This window comes from Pelophylax lessonae (assembly GCF_965119305.1).
Source record: "Pelophylax lessonae genome assembly, chromosome: 1".
Classification (NCBI taxonomy): Eukaryota; Metazoa; Chordata; class Amphibia; order Anura; family Ranidae; genus Pelophylax; species Pelophylax lessonae.
In genome coordinates, this window is record NC_138768.1 from 598,056,383 (window position 1) to 598,071,669 (window position 15,287).

The following is a 15,287-nucleotide window of genomic DNA, read 5'->3' on the forward strand; positions in this document are numbered from 1 at the left end:
GTTTGGAGTGCCATTAAAGAATGACACTGCAAATGTGACATGTGTTTTTAATGTGTTTTGTAAAAATGCACCATTTTCTGTATGTTTACAGAACACGCAGGTGTGAATGGAGCCTTAAAGCTGAACTTCAGGAATTCAGCCACTTTGTAAAATGTGCTGGCTTATTATGGGGTTAGTCCAATGAGGTACATGCCACATTTTATTAAAGCGGTAGTAAACTCAGAGAAAAAAAAAAAAAACCCTGCAAGACAAAGGCATAATGAGCTAGTATGTATCGCATACTAGCTCATTATGAAACACTTACCTTAGAACGAAGCTCCGACACGGACCCCCGGACTCCGCTGTGGGAGCTGACATGATCCCTCGGCGTCTCTTCCGGGTTCGGCGGCTCCGGCGCTGTGATTGGCCCGGAGCCGCGATGCAATTCCCGGCAAGGAACTCTGAAGGTCCGGCCGCACGCGTCAGCGGCTGCATACAAAGCAAATATCTCCTAAACCGTGTAGGTTTAGGAGATATTAATTGTACCTACAGGTAAGCCTTATTATAGGCTTATCTGTAGTTAGGTCAAAAAAAGCGGTATACTACCGCTTTAACAACTGATTATTTTACTGAGCACCAGGAGTATAGCTAATATGGTACACTTTAGAAAGTGGCTGAATTCTTGGAGTTCAGCTTTAAAGTTTAACCACTTCTGGACCAGAAAATTTGCTGCCTAATGACCAGGCCCTACAAATTTTTTTCCCACAAATAGAGCTTTCTTTTGTTGGTATTTGATCACCTATGCGATTTTTATTTTTTGCGCTATAAACAAAAAAACAGCGACAATTTCGGAAAAAAAAAAAACAATATTTTTCAAATTCTGCTATATAACATTCCCCCCCAAAAAAATTAAAATCCAAATTTTTTAACATTTTAGGCCAATTTTTTTTACTGCTACATATTTTTGGTAAAAAAAAATTGCAATAAGTGTATTTTGATTGGTTTGCGCAAAAGTTATTGCATTTACTAACTATGGAAAAGATTTGTCATTTTTTATGTTTTTTTTTTTACTAGTAATGGCAGCGATCAGCGATTTTTTGCGGGACTGCGACATTGCGGCGGACAGATCAGACCCCTAACTGACATTTTTGACACTTTTGGGGGTACCAGTGACATTACTACAGTAATCAGTGCTAAAAATATGCACTGTTACTGTAATAATGCCATTGGCAGGGAAGGGGTTACCCTGTGGGTGATCAAGGGGTTAAATGTAAGCCTAGGGGAGTGATTCTAACTGGGGGGGTTGGGCTTTTGAAATGATCATAGAGACAAGCGATTCTATATAGCAGGATCGCAGGATCTCTGTGATCATGTCAGGGAGAATGACAGACGGCTGTGTTTACGTCAGCTGTCCATCCTTCTCTGTCAGGGGGGGGGGGGGGAGATCGCCGGTGTCAGGTGGCCATCGGACCCGTCCGGCACCCGCACTGGCTTCCCCACTGACGACCGGGCGGTGCGCACTCGCCCCCTAGTGGCCTCCCAGGCAGATGACGCCTATTAACGTGATTTTGCCTGGGAGAGCCACACTGCCAACGTAAAAAGGCAGTTCAGTGACGGGAAGTGGTTAAGTTCACCTTTTCAGAAAAAATGAAAAGGTGAACTAACACGGTACACCCTCTCCATCCCCAGTTCCTGCTGTACTTCCTTTTCCTAGGTGGTTAGCTGTCTCTGTGCATGCAGGTGGTGTAATGGTTCGGGGAATAGAAATCCCTGCTCTTCTTTCCTTTGTTTCTGCAGGGCTTCTAGGATGGATCAGAGCAATTCTCTGTGCCAGCTCTAACAAATCAAAATTGGTCTAATCCATCCCAGAAGCTAAAAAAAAAAGAGCAGGGACCAGGTTGAGGGTGTAGGGTGAAGGCCTTTTCATTTTTTCTGAAAAGGAGAACTGACCTTTTAAACTTTCTCATCTCTACATTCCAAGGTGGCAGACAAGAAAATCAAATAGATTTTTGGGGTGTTTATCTCATCCTAGATCTCATTATACCTTATATTGTATATCTAACTGTGCTGCCATTAAATTTACAACTACAGTTTCTGTTCTTTAGGGCCAATATTTCATTCAGTATGCTCATCTCACATCCATACTCTCTCTTTTGTTGTCTGCAACTTCATTATCTCAGCAATACTTTCCTTGCACAAGACACAATTAAATGCTAACGCATGTTCTCATTATATATTGGCTTGGCTGCTGTAACAGTCTTCTCTATGACTCACCAATGAACAGACTGCCATCACTCCAGAATGTCTAGATTATAATTTATCCACCTTTCCTCTGGTTCTTTAGGTACTGCTCTTTTGTGTCACACCCCGGTCTGCCAATTACTGACAGAATGCATTTCGGTATTCTACAATACTAAGTTCTCCAACTTGGCTTTTTCTTGCTATTTTCCTCCTATCCCTTCCAAACAAAAATGTTCCCCTCCTCCTCTGCTACACTCTGGTCAATGTTTCACATTTAGCCTTCAAGACTGCTTGCACCCATCTTCCTTTGGTCACCAGCACACTTGACCAAAGGACCTGTGGTTGCAAGAAAAAAATTTGCACCATCTACGGCTGGCCTTAGACAGCAACACTGTCTGGAGAGGAGAGTGTTAGACTAGTTAGCTGCAGATTGAAAGTAAAGGTAATTTTTAATAGCATTAAAGTGGTTGTAAAGTCAGAAGGTTTTTTTTATCTTAATGCAGTCTATGCAATACGAAAAAAAGTCTTCTGTGTGCAGCAGCCCCCCTCAGCCCACCCAATACTTACCTGAGCCCATCTCAATCCAGTGATGTTGTAGGAGTGTCTTGGCTGCCCAGGACACTCCCTCCACATTGTTTAAGATGGTAGCACAGCTGTCAATTAAAGTCAGTGAGCCAATGAGGAGAGAGAGGGACCGGCTCTGTGTCTGAACGGACACAGGGAGCTGTGGTTTGGCCTGGATGCCCCATAGAAAGCAGCTTGCTGTGGGGGCACTTAACAGGAGGGAGGGGCCAGGAGAGTCGAAGAGGGACCCAAAAAGAGGAGGATCTGGGCTGCTCTGTGCAAAATCACTGCACAGAGCAGATGAGTATGACATGTTTGTTATTTTTAACCATAAGACTTTAGTATCACTTTAAAAGAGAATTTTAGGATTTGAAAGAAACAAACATTTATACTCACCTTGGTTGAGTATTGATGCTGCATCTGTCATGAGAACTGAATGATCAAACACAACTGATCGATCAGTTCTCCCCCTTCATCCTGAGCAGAAAGCCATGACTGTTACTCAGCGGCTCTCTGCTCTCCCTCCAGAGCTCCTTGGAGTGCTGGGCTGTGGAGGGGGTGGGCATGCTCAGGCTCTGGGCTGAGCCAGCTATCAGTCCATGCTTCTAGGCAGATACCAATCATATGATCGGGGTCTTTTCAGAGCCTGGACCGGCTCAGTGACGTCAGCTAACAGCTTTAGCCCACTGTCAACTGAAAACGGAAGGAACTGCACTCTTGTTATCCATAAGAGAAGTACGGTCAAAATACATTTGGCCATACTTCTTCTTTAAGTTGCAACTGGCTTGTGTAGCAATTGTATATACTATATTATTTTTTTCATATGCTATTTTTCCCACAAAAGGGGAGTTACTCTTTAACACAATGATACTGTTAACCACTTGCCGACTGCCTAACGCCGATCTACGTCGGCAGTCAGCCCCTCACAGGCAAAGTGACGTAGGGCTACGTCACTAGCTTGTGAGGGTCTAGGGAGCAAGCGCGCGCCCCCGGAGGCGCGCTCCCGCTCCCGCGTGGTCACGGACCCCCCCGCGCGTGTGACCGGCGGACCTGATGTCCGCCGGTCACTCGGCGATCGGCGGGGGAGAGGGAGAATGTCAGGCAGCTTGTGTAAACAAGCCACCTGTCATTCTCCTTGCTGTTAGGATACTGATCACTCGGATCTAGTATGTAGATCCGTTGATCAGTGTCCATACAGCTCAAGCCCCAGCCAATCACAGTAGAAAGCACGCCCCTAGGGATACACACAGCCCCTCCCTCCCAATTAAAGTTAACCCCTTCACTACCAGTGTATTTTTACAGTAACAGTGCATATATATAGCACTGATTACTGTAGAAATGTCACTGGTAACCCCAAAAGTGTCAAAAATGTCAGTCAAGGGTCCGATCTGTCCGCCCCAATGTCGCAGTACCGCAAAAAAAATCGCAGATCGCCGCCATTACACGTTAAAAAAAAAAACAACAAAAATGACAGAAATCTTTCCCTTTGTTAGTAAACGCGATAACTTTTGCGCAAACCAATCAAAATACACTTTTTGCGATTTTTTTTACCAAACATAGGTAGCATAAAACAAATTGGCCGAAAAAGTAAAAAAATTTTGATTTTTAAATTTTTTTTTTGGGGAATTTCATATAAAAAAATGTGAAAAATATTGCTATTTTTGCAAAATTGACGCTCTTTTTTTGTTTATAGCGCGTGATCAAAAAATCGCACAGGTGATCAAATACCACCAAAAGAAAGCTCTGTTTGTGGGAAAAAAAGGACGCCAAATTCGTTTAGGTACAGCATCGCACGACCGCGCAATTGTCCGTTAAAGTCACGCAGTGCCGAATCGCAAAATACCCCCTGGTCGGAATGGGGGTAAAATCTTCCGGGGCTTAAGTGGTTAAAGATTCATTTGAATGGATGCAGTAATGCACACACTTACATAGAAAATACATACTTTTTTATTCCTTTAATTACAAATTTAAAAAAATGGCAAGGCAGACAATGTATAGTATAAACATCCCAAAATCTGACAGAAATAGAAGAATGTCAGCTGGTTTAATAAGATCAATAACAGAACGTTTAAAGGGTTTCTCTTTTTTATTAGCAAATATATTTCTGCTGCAAAGGAGCAGTCCGATCTTCAGTATAAAGTAACTAAAATAGCCCACCGTTTGTGACGTTTGTATACTCAGAAGAAGAAGGTGAAAAACAGAATTGAGGCTTGTTCTGTGCTTTATAATAGTTGGGTGGGTGCTATGTTTCATCTGAAGGACAGGAATTTCGTTTACCAAGCATTGTAAACTGCCATGGGACAAGTGTCCTGCTATTGCTTACAAATATACAAAAGGTACCCCCTGTTTACAAAAAGAGTTGCTTAAGAGTTAAATGTTTAATTAAAAAAAAATGTTAAAAGCTCTCAGTTATAAACAACCCACTACAAAAAGGTACTGTGTGAAGGTGACCCCACCATATTACTTTCTTAAGGGAGCAAAATGGTATGCAACATGTAAAGGTTAGAACAAATGTTTTAATTAAAAAAAGGATTGCGCCTATTGTGAATCATCAGAAGGGTTAATTTCATAAAGCCATACAGTCATATTTTATACATATATGAGCTGATTGTTGTGCAAACATGTAGGACCTATTACTTGTATCCCAGGATATTTTACTGCTGATATTACTGTATGTGCATGTTAATAGCAATCTATCATTATTGAATTATAAATGCTGCCATCGCTGCCATTTGTTTCATAAGGTCCAATCACACTGATCTTCTATCACTACCTAGTGAGTCATTGACCCAGAAGAAAGATTTGTTTAGTGAGTTACAAATTTAATTGCTTTATATATGATCCGGGTCACTGTAATACTAAAAGGTGAAGAAAGGATTAGGATAACAGCCCCAGAGCCTGCACCTTAAAAACAAGTCAACAACAGCAATTCTCATATTTCTATCCTAACTCCTTAAAGCGGAACTCCACCACAAAGGATTCGTCCCCCGCTCCTCTTGCACAATTGCCACTTTTGAGGAGCGGGGGGGGGGGGGGTGGATTGACAGTGATAGGTACCTGCTCCCACTTCCGTTCCAAGCTGGGTGCCCATAGTGAAGATGCCAGTGCCGCAGAGGGAGGACAGAGGATGAAGACGCCTGGGTTGAGCTCACCGCTGGACCGTGGGACAGGTGGGTGGCTATTTTTTTGATAGGTGCCTGGAGCTCCTCTTTAAACGCTTGCCGACCGCCGCAAATACATTTACTGCGGCAGTCAGCCCCTCCTGGGCAAAGCAACGTAGTACTACGTCGCTCAGGAGCCTGTAGGGAGCGAGCGCGCGTTGCCGGGGGCGCGCTCCTACCCCCGCTCGTTCACGGGCATTCTCGCGCGAGTGACTGGCGGCTCCGATGTCCGCCGGTCACTCACAATCTCCCGCTGGAGAGGGAGAAATGCAGACGGCTAATGTAAACAAAGCCGCCTGTCATTCTCCCTGGTGTAACTGCAGAGATCATACGATCCAGCTATGTAGGATCGTATGTCTCTGTGGTTACATCAAAAGCCACGCCCCTTGAAAGTTATAAGCACGCCCCTAGGGACACACTTAACCCCTGGATCTCTAATAAAGTTAACCCCTTCCCTGCCAGTGTCATTTTTACAGTAACAGCGCATCTGTATAGCACTGATTACTGTAGTAATGTCACTGGTACCCCCAAAAGTGTCAAAAATGTTAGTCAGGGGTCCGATCTGTCCGCCGCAATGTCGCAGTCCCGCAGAAGAAATCGCAGATCGCCGCCATTACTAGTTAAAAAAAAAACAATAAAAATTACATAAATCTTTCCCTTAGTTAGTAAACGCAATAACTTTTGTGCAAACCAATTAAAATACGCTTATTGCGATTTTTTTTTTATCAAAAATATGTAGTAGAAAACAAATTGGCCTAAAATGTTAAAAGATTTTGATTTTTACATTTTTTTGGGGGAATTTCATATAAAAAAATGTGAAAAATATTTAAATTTTTTCAAAATTGACACTCTTTTTTTGTTTAGAGCGCAAAAAATAAAAATCGCACAGGTGATCAAATACCACCAAAAGAAATCCCTGTTTGTGGTAAAAAAAGGACGTCAATTTCATTTGGGTACAGCGTCGCACGACCGCGCAATTGTCTGTTAAAGTCACGCAGTGCCGAATCGCAAAATAGGCCCTGGTCTTTGAGTAGCCAAATCCTCCGGGGCTTAAGTGGTTAAGGTAAAAAGTAAAATTGTCTTTTGGATGTTGCTAATAAATTTTTACTTGGCACCTTAGCAAGATTTTTTTTAAAATTGAACCTGTCTGATATTTTAAACTTAAAGCATGTCAATGGAAAATAACGAATAGTTATACGTCAATGCAACGCATGCACATTTCCCTATGTTTTATCCTTTTAAAGACCCTGCAAGTACTGAAAAATACATGCCAATCTGCCAGAAATGCACTCAGATTCTAATTATGTGGAATTACAAGACATTGCAGGACTTGGTATCAGCCCTGCCCTGTTGTCTGTTGTTAAACTAATAAATTCCTAACATTCTCATAATCTCCACAGCATAGGGATCATTATGTAGTGCAACACAAAAACTGCGCTCACAGGACGTTTCTGAAATTCTGACACAACCAACAGTTATTTTTTGCACTTATTAAATGACATAACAAAAGGCTTTAAATGGGTGTATTTACAGACTAAAATGGAGCAGATAAGAGAAGTCCATTGTTAGCGTTTACATACATTTTAAAATAAATCTAAAGAAATACACAAAAAACAGTTTCATGGCTAATAAAGAGAATGACAGATGGCTTGTTTGGCAGTTTAAGTTTTAAAAGTCTAACATGGCTGACAGATCAAATAAAACAAATGTTTTCATTTGGTAATACAACAACTAGTCTTTGCCATTTCTAGTTTTGGAATACTGGTATTCTAGGACACAATAAAACAATATATCCTTTATTACTGTATATAAACATAACAGAGACAACTCTGTTTAGGGGAAACATTCAAATCTTTTTAAAAAATGTGTGGTCACAGGTAGTCTTCAACATTCAATACTATTCAATCTGGTTTGATGATGTCCTTTTCAAGTCTTGTAAAATACAAAAGAACACAAATTAAATTATGTTTATGTTACAATATGTACAGCTTGCTTCTTTCTTTACATACATTATATAGATCATTTCAATAATAGAAACGAATACAAAACACTTGGTAATTCTGCTAGTCCCCCTGCCTTCCTATTTCAAACTGACCATGCTAGGCATGAGAGGACATTCATTCCAGTGTGGCCAGCTGTGCTGTGAGCCTGCCTACCCTCCAATGGTCAGACTTCTGTTGATACGCCCCCCACTTGCTGCCCCCCCCCCATTACTACTAATCACTGGGAAGATCAGTGTACTGCTGTTTGTTTGCTTGTTTCTTGCTGGCATTCACCCCTGCAGTCTCCACCCCCATCTCTCCAAGCCCCTAATGCAGCAGAGGTTATGTGATCACCAATAAAAAAAAAATTAAAAAGGATATTTACAATATGTATGAATACAGAATACTGTATATGTACATACAAAACACTTTGCCTTGCATTTCTATTTTAAACTGGATAAGTTGTTTTACAAGGTAAGGGTTCACATATACACTATATTGTCAAAAGTATTGGGACACCTGCCTTTACATGCACATGACATTTAATGGCATCCCAGTCTTAGTCCGTAGGGTTCAGTATTGAGTTGACCCACTCTTTGCAGCTATAAGGCTCCGTTCACATCTAGGTGTTGCTATTTTTTACAGGCGTTTTTTTTGGGCATTTTTGTAGAGTTTTTGTGCAGGCGTTTTTAGGTTGACAAGGGACCAATGAAAAAAAAAAATGCATGTAATCTGCCACAAAGAAGCTTGTATACTTTTTTGAGCGACGGGCATTTTGCTTAAGGTGACAGAATGCTCAAGTGTGTCATTAAAATGAATGGTATTTGTCTTGTTGGGCATTTTTAGAGCTGGGGCATAGAGCAGAAAATCACCCAAAAACGCCTAGAAGGCTTCTGGGAAGGCTGTCCACAAGGTTTAGGAGTGTGTCTATGGGAACATTTGACCATTTTTCCAGAAGCACATTTGTGAGGTCAGACACTGATGTTGGATGAGAAGACCTGGCTCACAGTCTCCACTCTAATTCATCCCAATGGTGTTCTATCGGGTTGAGGTCAGGATTCTGTGCAGGCCAGTCAAGTTCCTCCACCTCAAACTCGCTCATCCATGTCTTTATGAACCTTGCTTTGTGCACTGGTGCGCAGTCATGTTGGAACAGGAAGGGGCCATCCCTAAACTGTTCCCACAAAGTTGGCAGCATGAAAATATCTTGGTATGCTGACACCTTAAGAGCTCCTTTCACTGGAACTAAGGGAACCCCTGGAAAACAACCTCAAACCATAATCCCCCCTCCAGCAAATGATTTGGAACAGTGCACAAAACAAGGTTCATAAAGACATGGACGAGCAAATTTGGGGTGGAGGAACTGGACTGCACAGAGTCCTAACCTCAAACCGATAGAACACCTTTGGGATGAATTCGAGCGGAGACTGTGAGCCAGTCCTTCTTGTCCACATCAGTGCCTGACCTCACAAATGCGCTTCTGTAAGAATGATTAAACATTCCCATAGACACACTCCTAAACCTTGCAAACAGCCTTCCCAGAAGAGTGGAAGCTGTTATAGATGCAAAGGGTGGGCCAACTCACTATTGATCCCTACAGACTAAGACTGGGGAGCCATTAAAGTTCATGTGCGTGTAAAGGCAGGTGTCCCAAAACTTTTGACCACACAGTGTACGTTAAGCGCTATTTAGCAAATCTTCTATTGCAGCTTGATGGGGCTACAGATCCATGGGATTACAGCTAGCTAACAGATTCTGATATCAAGTTGGGGGAATGGGGTTATCCAGGAATAAATCAGAATTTCCTCATGTGTTCAGTCTTGCTTGGTAAGTGATTTGAAATTCTTTACCCAGCCAGGTAAAAATGGGTGTCGCTAGCACATCACTTGTGGGGTTTCCTGGGTCCTGACTCTGTGACCACCTGACTGCGTTTAGGTTTTGTCACTGCAGTGCCAATTGCACTGCAGCCACCAACTTGTTCAGACCTAACATGACATATTATTACAGAGCCAAGGAAGACTTCCCTAAGGTCCTCGTCGACTCTGAAGCTCAGTGTCATGTTATCAAGCCGAGGGGAGGACTTCCCTTCATTGTGCACTGCCCCACTGGTCCAGTGAGGGGACCTCAGGAAGGGAGGATGGAGATTTGTATTGGGAGGTTTTGGGGGGTAATCTGTACTAGGGGGCAGAAGTCTGCACTGGAAGGAGTAGAGAGGGAGTAGAAGTCTGTACTGGGTGGCTTGGGAAGGCGGGGGGGGGGGGGGGGTTGTCTGTACTGTGGGAACATTAGGTGTAAGTGATGTGTACTAGGGAGATTTTTACTAGGCAGTTTTTTGCTGTACTATGCCCCGGACGACATCATTGTGTGACGTACTGACTTTACCGCACTAGCCGGCCGACTTGTGTGTTGCCAATGCGATTTTAAAGCTTTGTTGATGTAAGTGCAACCTTTTTTGATATGAATAAAGTTCTAAGGATTATACACTATTGCCAGTTTTATCTAATTTTTTGTGGACCTCCTGTGACCATGACATCTTGAGGGTGGAACTCCATCCCCATAAGTTCCTTGGACAAATTAGGGCTCTGGCTGGGTTTGTACTACAATTGTCACGTACCTGCTGTAATAGGAGGTCCGTGCAAGTTGGATTTCTCATGATCGTGCCATCTTGAAGGTGGATCTTCATGCCCTTTAAATTCTCCTGGATGGATAAAGGCCCTGAATGGGTTTTGAGCCACAAGTGTCACTGACCTTCTGCAATAGGAGGTCCGTGCAAGCTTGTAAACAAGAATTCCTTATGGTGGAGGTGGCAGTTTAAGAATAACACACTTTTTGGTGTTGGATGGTGTGGATACCACTGAAAGAATTCTTCTTTTTTATCACCATTGGGACTATCTATTCGATTTATTTAATTTCCTAACATTTCTTACTGGTGTTTTCTAGCGAAACTCTAGCTATGATTGCATATCCCTAATACCTGCATTACATACTTCTGACCCCTGCACTATTTATGTTACGCACTCCTGAACCTTGCATTTAGCACATTATACATTCCTGACCCCTGCACTCTATGCTTTATGCACTCCTGACCCCTGCACCCTGCGTTACACACTCCTGACCCCAGTACCTTGTGCTTTTTAACCTTAAGCTTTTACACCTCCCCACCCACGCTGTCAACGCATTTGGCCACACACACCATTCAGCGAAGTATGCATTGCACTCAGGGGTGCACCAGGTCTTTCACAATTTTCAATGATTCAGTCCAGCCCTCATATGTGATCTGACCAAGTAAACTTAATCAGTATTGCAAGATGCAGTAAGGATTAGTAAGGACTCTTTCACACCAGCGGCCTTGTCAAGTAAAAACAGGTAGCTGAGCTGCAGTTTTATGCATCCCCCAGCTGCCCACTGCAATCCTAACATTACAGCCTGATAGGGATGTACATATGCAACAATGCTTTGCTTTGCAGCTACAGAGTTTGACAGGCGGCACTGCCTATCAAACCTCATCTATTGAGATGAATGAATGTAAGAAAAATGGGTGCGCTAATCATATAAATTCAATTACACTGTATTAATTTTTTCAAACACTCATATAATAAACAAACATAATGTCCATTAAAAAAAACTAAAAGTTAAAGTCCCTCAAGTGAATCCCTTACAGTGATAAAAAGATGTAAATCCGTGTTCATAAAGAAATCCAGAGGGAACGGTGCTACAAGCAAATCCCTTCACCACATATACACAGCACTTACCAGAAATCATGGATCTCAGATAATAGAGATCACTCACTCCTTAATCAATCCAAACGGACTCAGCAGTCAAGCTGGAGGAGATGTTAATTCCACTGGTATACATAAGGATAATCCCATAGGTTGGTAATAACTCCCCATGTGCATAAATAAAATGTCTCCTTTGAGTCTCCTTTCCCAGTCTAAGCCTGTTTCGGGAAAACGCGTTGGTCTGAGCCAAATTTGTGATGTCATTCCGCACGAGCAGGCTGGTGCTGACCATCGTCGTGTTTGTTACCAATGTTTAAATAACGCTGATTTGTATCTTCACTCTCGTAAGTGTAATCTTTATTTTTTTTTTTTCAATAAATGCTGTTTTAACATATTACACTACGAGGTTTCCGTCTTTTATCTAGGGACATGGGGGGTTATTACTAGGGATGATCGAACTTTTGAAAAGTTCGGTTCGACCAGAACACCCGAACTTCACGAAAGTTCGGTTCGGATTTCAGAACCCCATTGAAATCAATGGGACCCGAACTTCTGTAATCAAAAAACACCATTTTTAAGCCCTAAAACCCAATAAATGCCCCTAAAAAGTGCCTAGGGTTCTGGGTCATGCCCCAGGGACTATTAATCACACAAAAAAAAGTTCTTAAAAATTGTCGTTTTTGATAGATAGCCAATTATTGAAAAAATTAAAAAAAAAAAAAAAAAAAGAGATTTCTTTGGATTTAGTGTCTGGGGGGTCTAAAAGGTGTACCTGTGAAGTTTCAGCTCTGTAGCATGTCCAGAACCAGAATTACAGCATACCAAACCTTCAAAAATGACTTTTTTGCTTAACCGCACCTTTCTTTTGCTCCTAATCAACGGCTCAGCCAATGTGTATGATGGGGACATAATGCAGTGCACTGGGAACAAGATTAGAGGTTTTTTTGGAAAAAGGTGCTGTCTCTTTAAATGTGCATATAATTAACGGGTGTATTTCCACAATGGGGCTTTTATTACCAAATGTTTCAAGAAGTCCAAAGATGTATGTAATTGCACTTTATTTCATGTAAAATGGTGTTTGGTGCACTTTAACTTGAAATCTCACAAGAAACAGACATATATGCACGGATACATTGAGGGTTAGGGGTAGGGGCCACAATGTAGTGCAGAGTGAACAAGATTAGAGATGTTTTGGATGAATACTGTTGTCTCTTGACTTTGAATAGAAGTAAAGGATGCTTAAAAATTGGGCATTTGGTGGTGCGGACGATGCCTTGACACCATATCCCTATGAAAGTGCTGGTAATGAAAGCAATAATTGCCTTTGTAAGGAAAAAAATTACAATGATATGCATCTGTGTGACAGGTGCGCAAAAATTGTTGTTTGGGTGTTGGCGGAGCCATACCACTGTAAGCCCAAAGAGCTGGTGTTGAAGAAGGCGTAAAAATTATGAAGGTGTGCACCTGTGGAACAGGTGCGCAAACATGGTAGTTTTGGTGTTGGCGGAGCCTCCCCACCATAACCCCAAAGAGCTGGCTTTGAAGGAGGCCCAAAAATTGTAAAGGTGTGCACCTGTGGAACAGGTTCGCAAACATGGTAGTTTTTGTTTAGCATAGCCTCCCCACCTTAACCCCAAAGAGCTGGTGTTGAAGGAGGCCCAAAAATTGTAAAGGTGTGCACCTGTGGAACAGGTGCGCAAACATTGTAGTTTTTGTTTTAGCATAGCCTCCCCACCTTAACCCCAAAGAGCTGGCGTTGAAGGAGGCCCAAAAATTGTAAAGGTGTGCACCTGTGGAACAGGTGCGCAAACATTGTAGTTTTTGTTTTAGCATAGCCTCCCCACCTTAACCCCAAAGAGCTGGTGTTGAAGGAGGCCCAAAAATTGTAAAGGTGTGCACCTGTGGAACAGGTTCGCAAACATGGTAGTTTTTGTTTAGCATAGCCTCCCCACCTTAACCCCAAAGAGCTGGTGTTGAAGGAGGCCCAAAAATTGTAAAGGTGTGCACCTGTGGAACAGGTGCGCAAACATTGTCGTTTTTGTTTTAGCATAGCCTCCCCACCTTAACCCCAAAGAGCTGGCGTTGAAGGAGGCCCAAAAATTGTAAAGGTGTGCACCTGTGGAACAGGTGCGCAAACATTGTCGTTTTTGTTTTAGCATAGCCTCCCCACCTTAACCCCAAAGAGCTGGTGTTGAAGGAGGCCCAAAAATTGTAAAGGTGTGCACCTGTGGAACAGGTTCGCAAACATGGTAGTTTTTGTTTAGCATAGCCTCCCCACCTTAACCCCAAAGAGCTGGTGTTGAAGGAGGCCCAAAAATTGTAAAGGTGTGCACCTGTGGAACAGGTTCGCAAACATTGTAGTTTTTGTTTTAGCATAGCCTCCCCACCTTAACCCCAAAGAGCTGGCGTTGAAGGAGGCCCAAAAATTGTAAAGGTGTGCACCTGTGGAACAGGTGCGCAAACATTGTAGTTTTTGTTTTAGCATAGCCTCCCCACCTTAACCCCAAAGTGCTGGTGTTGAAGGAGGCCCAAAAATTGTAAAGGTGTGCACCTGTGGAACAGGTGCGCAAACATTGTCGTTTTTGTTTTAGCATAGCCTCCCCACCTTAACCCCAAAGAGCTGGTGTTGAAGGAGGCCCAAAAATTGTAAAGGTGTGCACCTGTGGAACAGGTGCGCAAACATTGTCGTTTTTGTCATAACCAAAATGAGGTTCTGTGAACGTAAAGAGAATGAGAGGAGGGTTTGAGGGTGGCACCATGGTCCAGGCTTAAACTGAGGCTCAACTGCCACATCACAACGATAGCCTAGTCTACAAGGTCTGCATCAGGTGCATCAAAGCTTGATATCCACGACTGATTCATCTTAATGAATGTCAAACGGTCGACTGAGTCGGTGGAGAGTCTAGTTCGATGGTCTGTGACGAATCCTCCTGCTGCGCTGAATGCCCGTTCCGATAGGACACTGGAAGCAGGGCAGGCCAACAACTCCATGGCATACTGGGCCAGTTCTGGCCAGTGGTCTAATCTTAAGACCCAGTATGCCAGTGGATCGGATTCGTCACATGAAAAGCCCTCTGTGTCACTTTGTGCCCTCACGTAATCGTCCACCATGTGATGCAGACGGTGTCGATGCGATGTGGCAGCTGAGAGGCCTGGGCGGTGAGGACTAAAAAAAGACCGAAAGGCATCCGTCAACCGCACGCCTTCTCCAACGCTCCTCTCGTGACCACCAGTAGAATCCATGGTAGGTTGTCCCCGCCCCTGCACCCTACGGGAGTCGGGGAACATGTTCACCAGATTCCTCTTGAGACTGTCCTCAAGGGATTTGATCCTGTGGACTCTATGGGTGGATGGGAAAAGCTCCGAGACTTTACACTTGTACCGGGGGTCAAGTAGGGTGGCCAACCAATAGTGGTTAGTCTCTTTAATGGCCTTGATTCTGGGGTCCTTTCGCAGGCTCTGGAGCATGATGTTTCCCATGCGTCGCAAATTAGCGAAGGCCTGAGAAGCTGACTCCTCGGGGTCACTCATAACGACATTATCTTCAACGGGCTCCTCCTCCTCCCAGCCACGTACTACTCCAAAGTGTCCCGAGGGAGTCAAACTAGGCCTTGCAGATTGCCGCATGTCTTCCTCCTCCT

General features: G+C 43.2%; 1 protein-coding gene across 1 annotated transcript in view; it reads right to left on the minus strand.

The window, feature by feature from the left end:
* Positions 1-7,842: 7,842 nt before the first annotated feature.
* The window catches only part of EMCN (endomucin), a gene marked incomplete at its 3' end in the record, with an annotated part of 222,723 nt that continues 215,278 nt past the window's right edge, over positions 7,843-15,287 (minus strand). The window contains exon 13 of the mRNA XM_082243550.1: positions 7,843-7,877. Coding sequence (XP_082099676.1) covers positions 7,843-7,877 — 35 coding nt within the window. The remainder of the gene's footprint in view (positions 7,878-15,287) is intronic.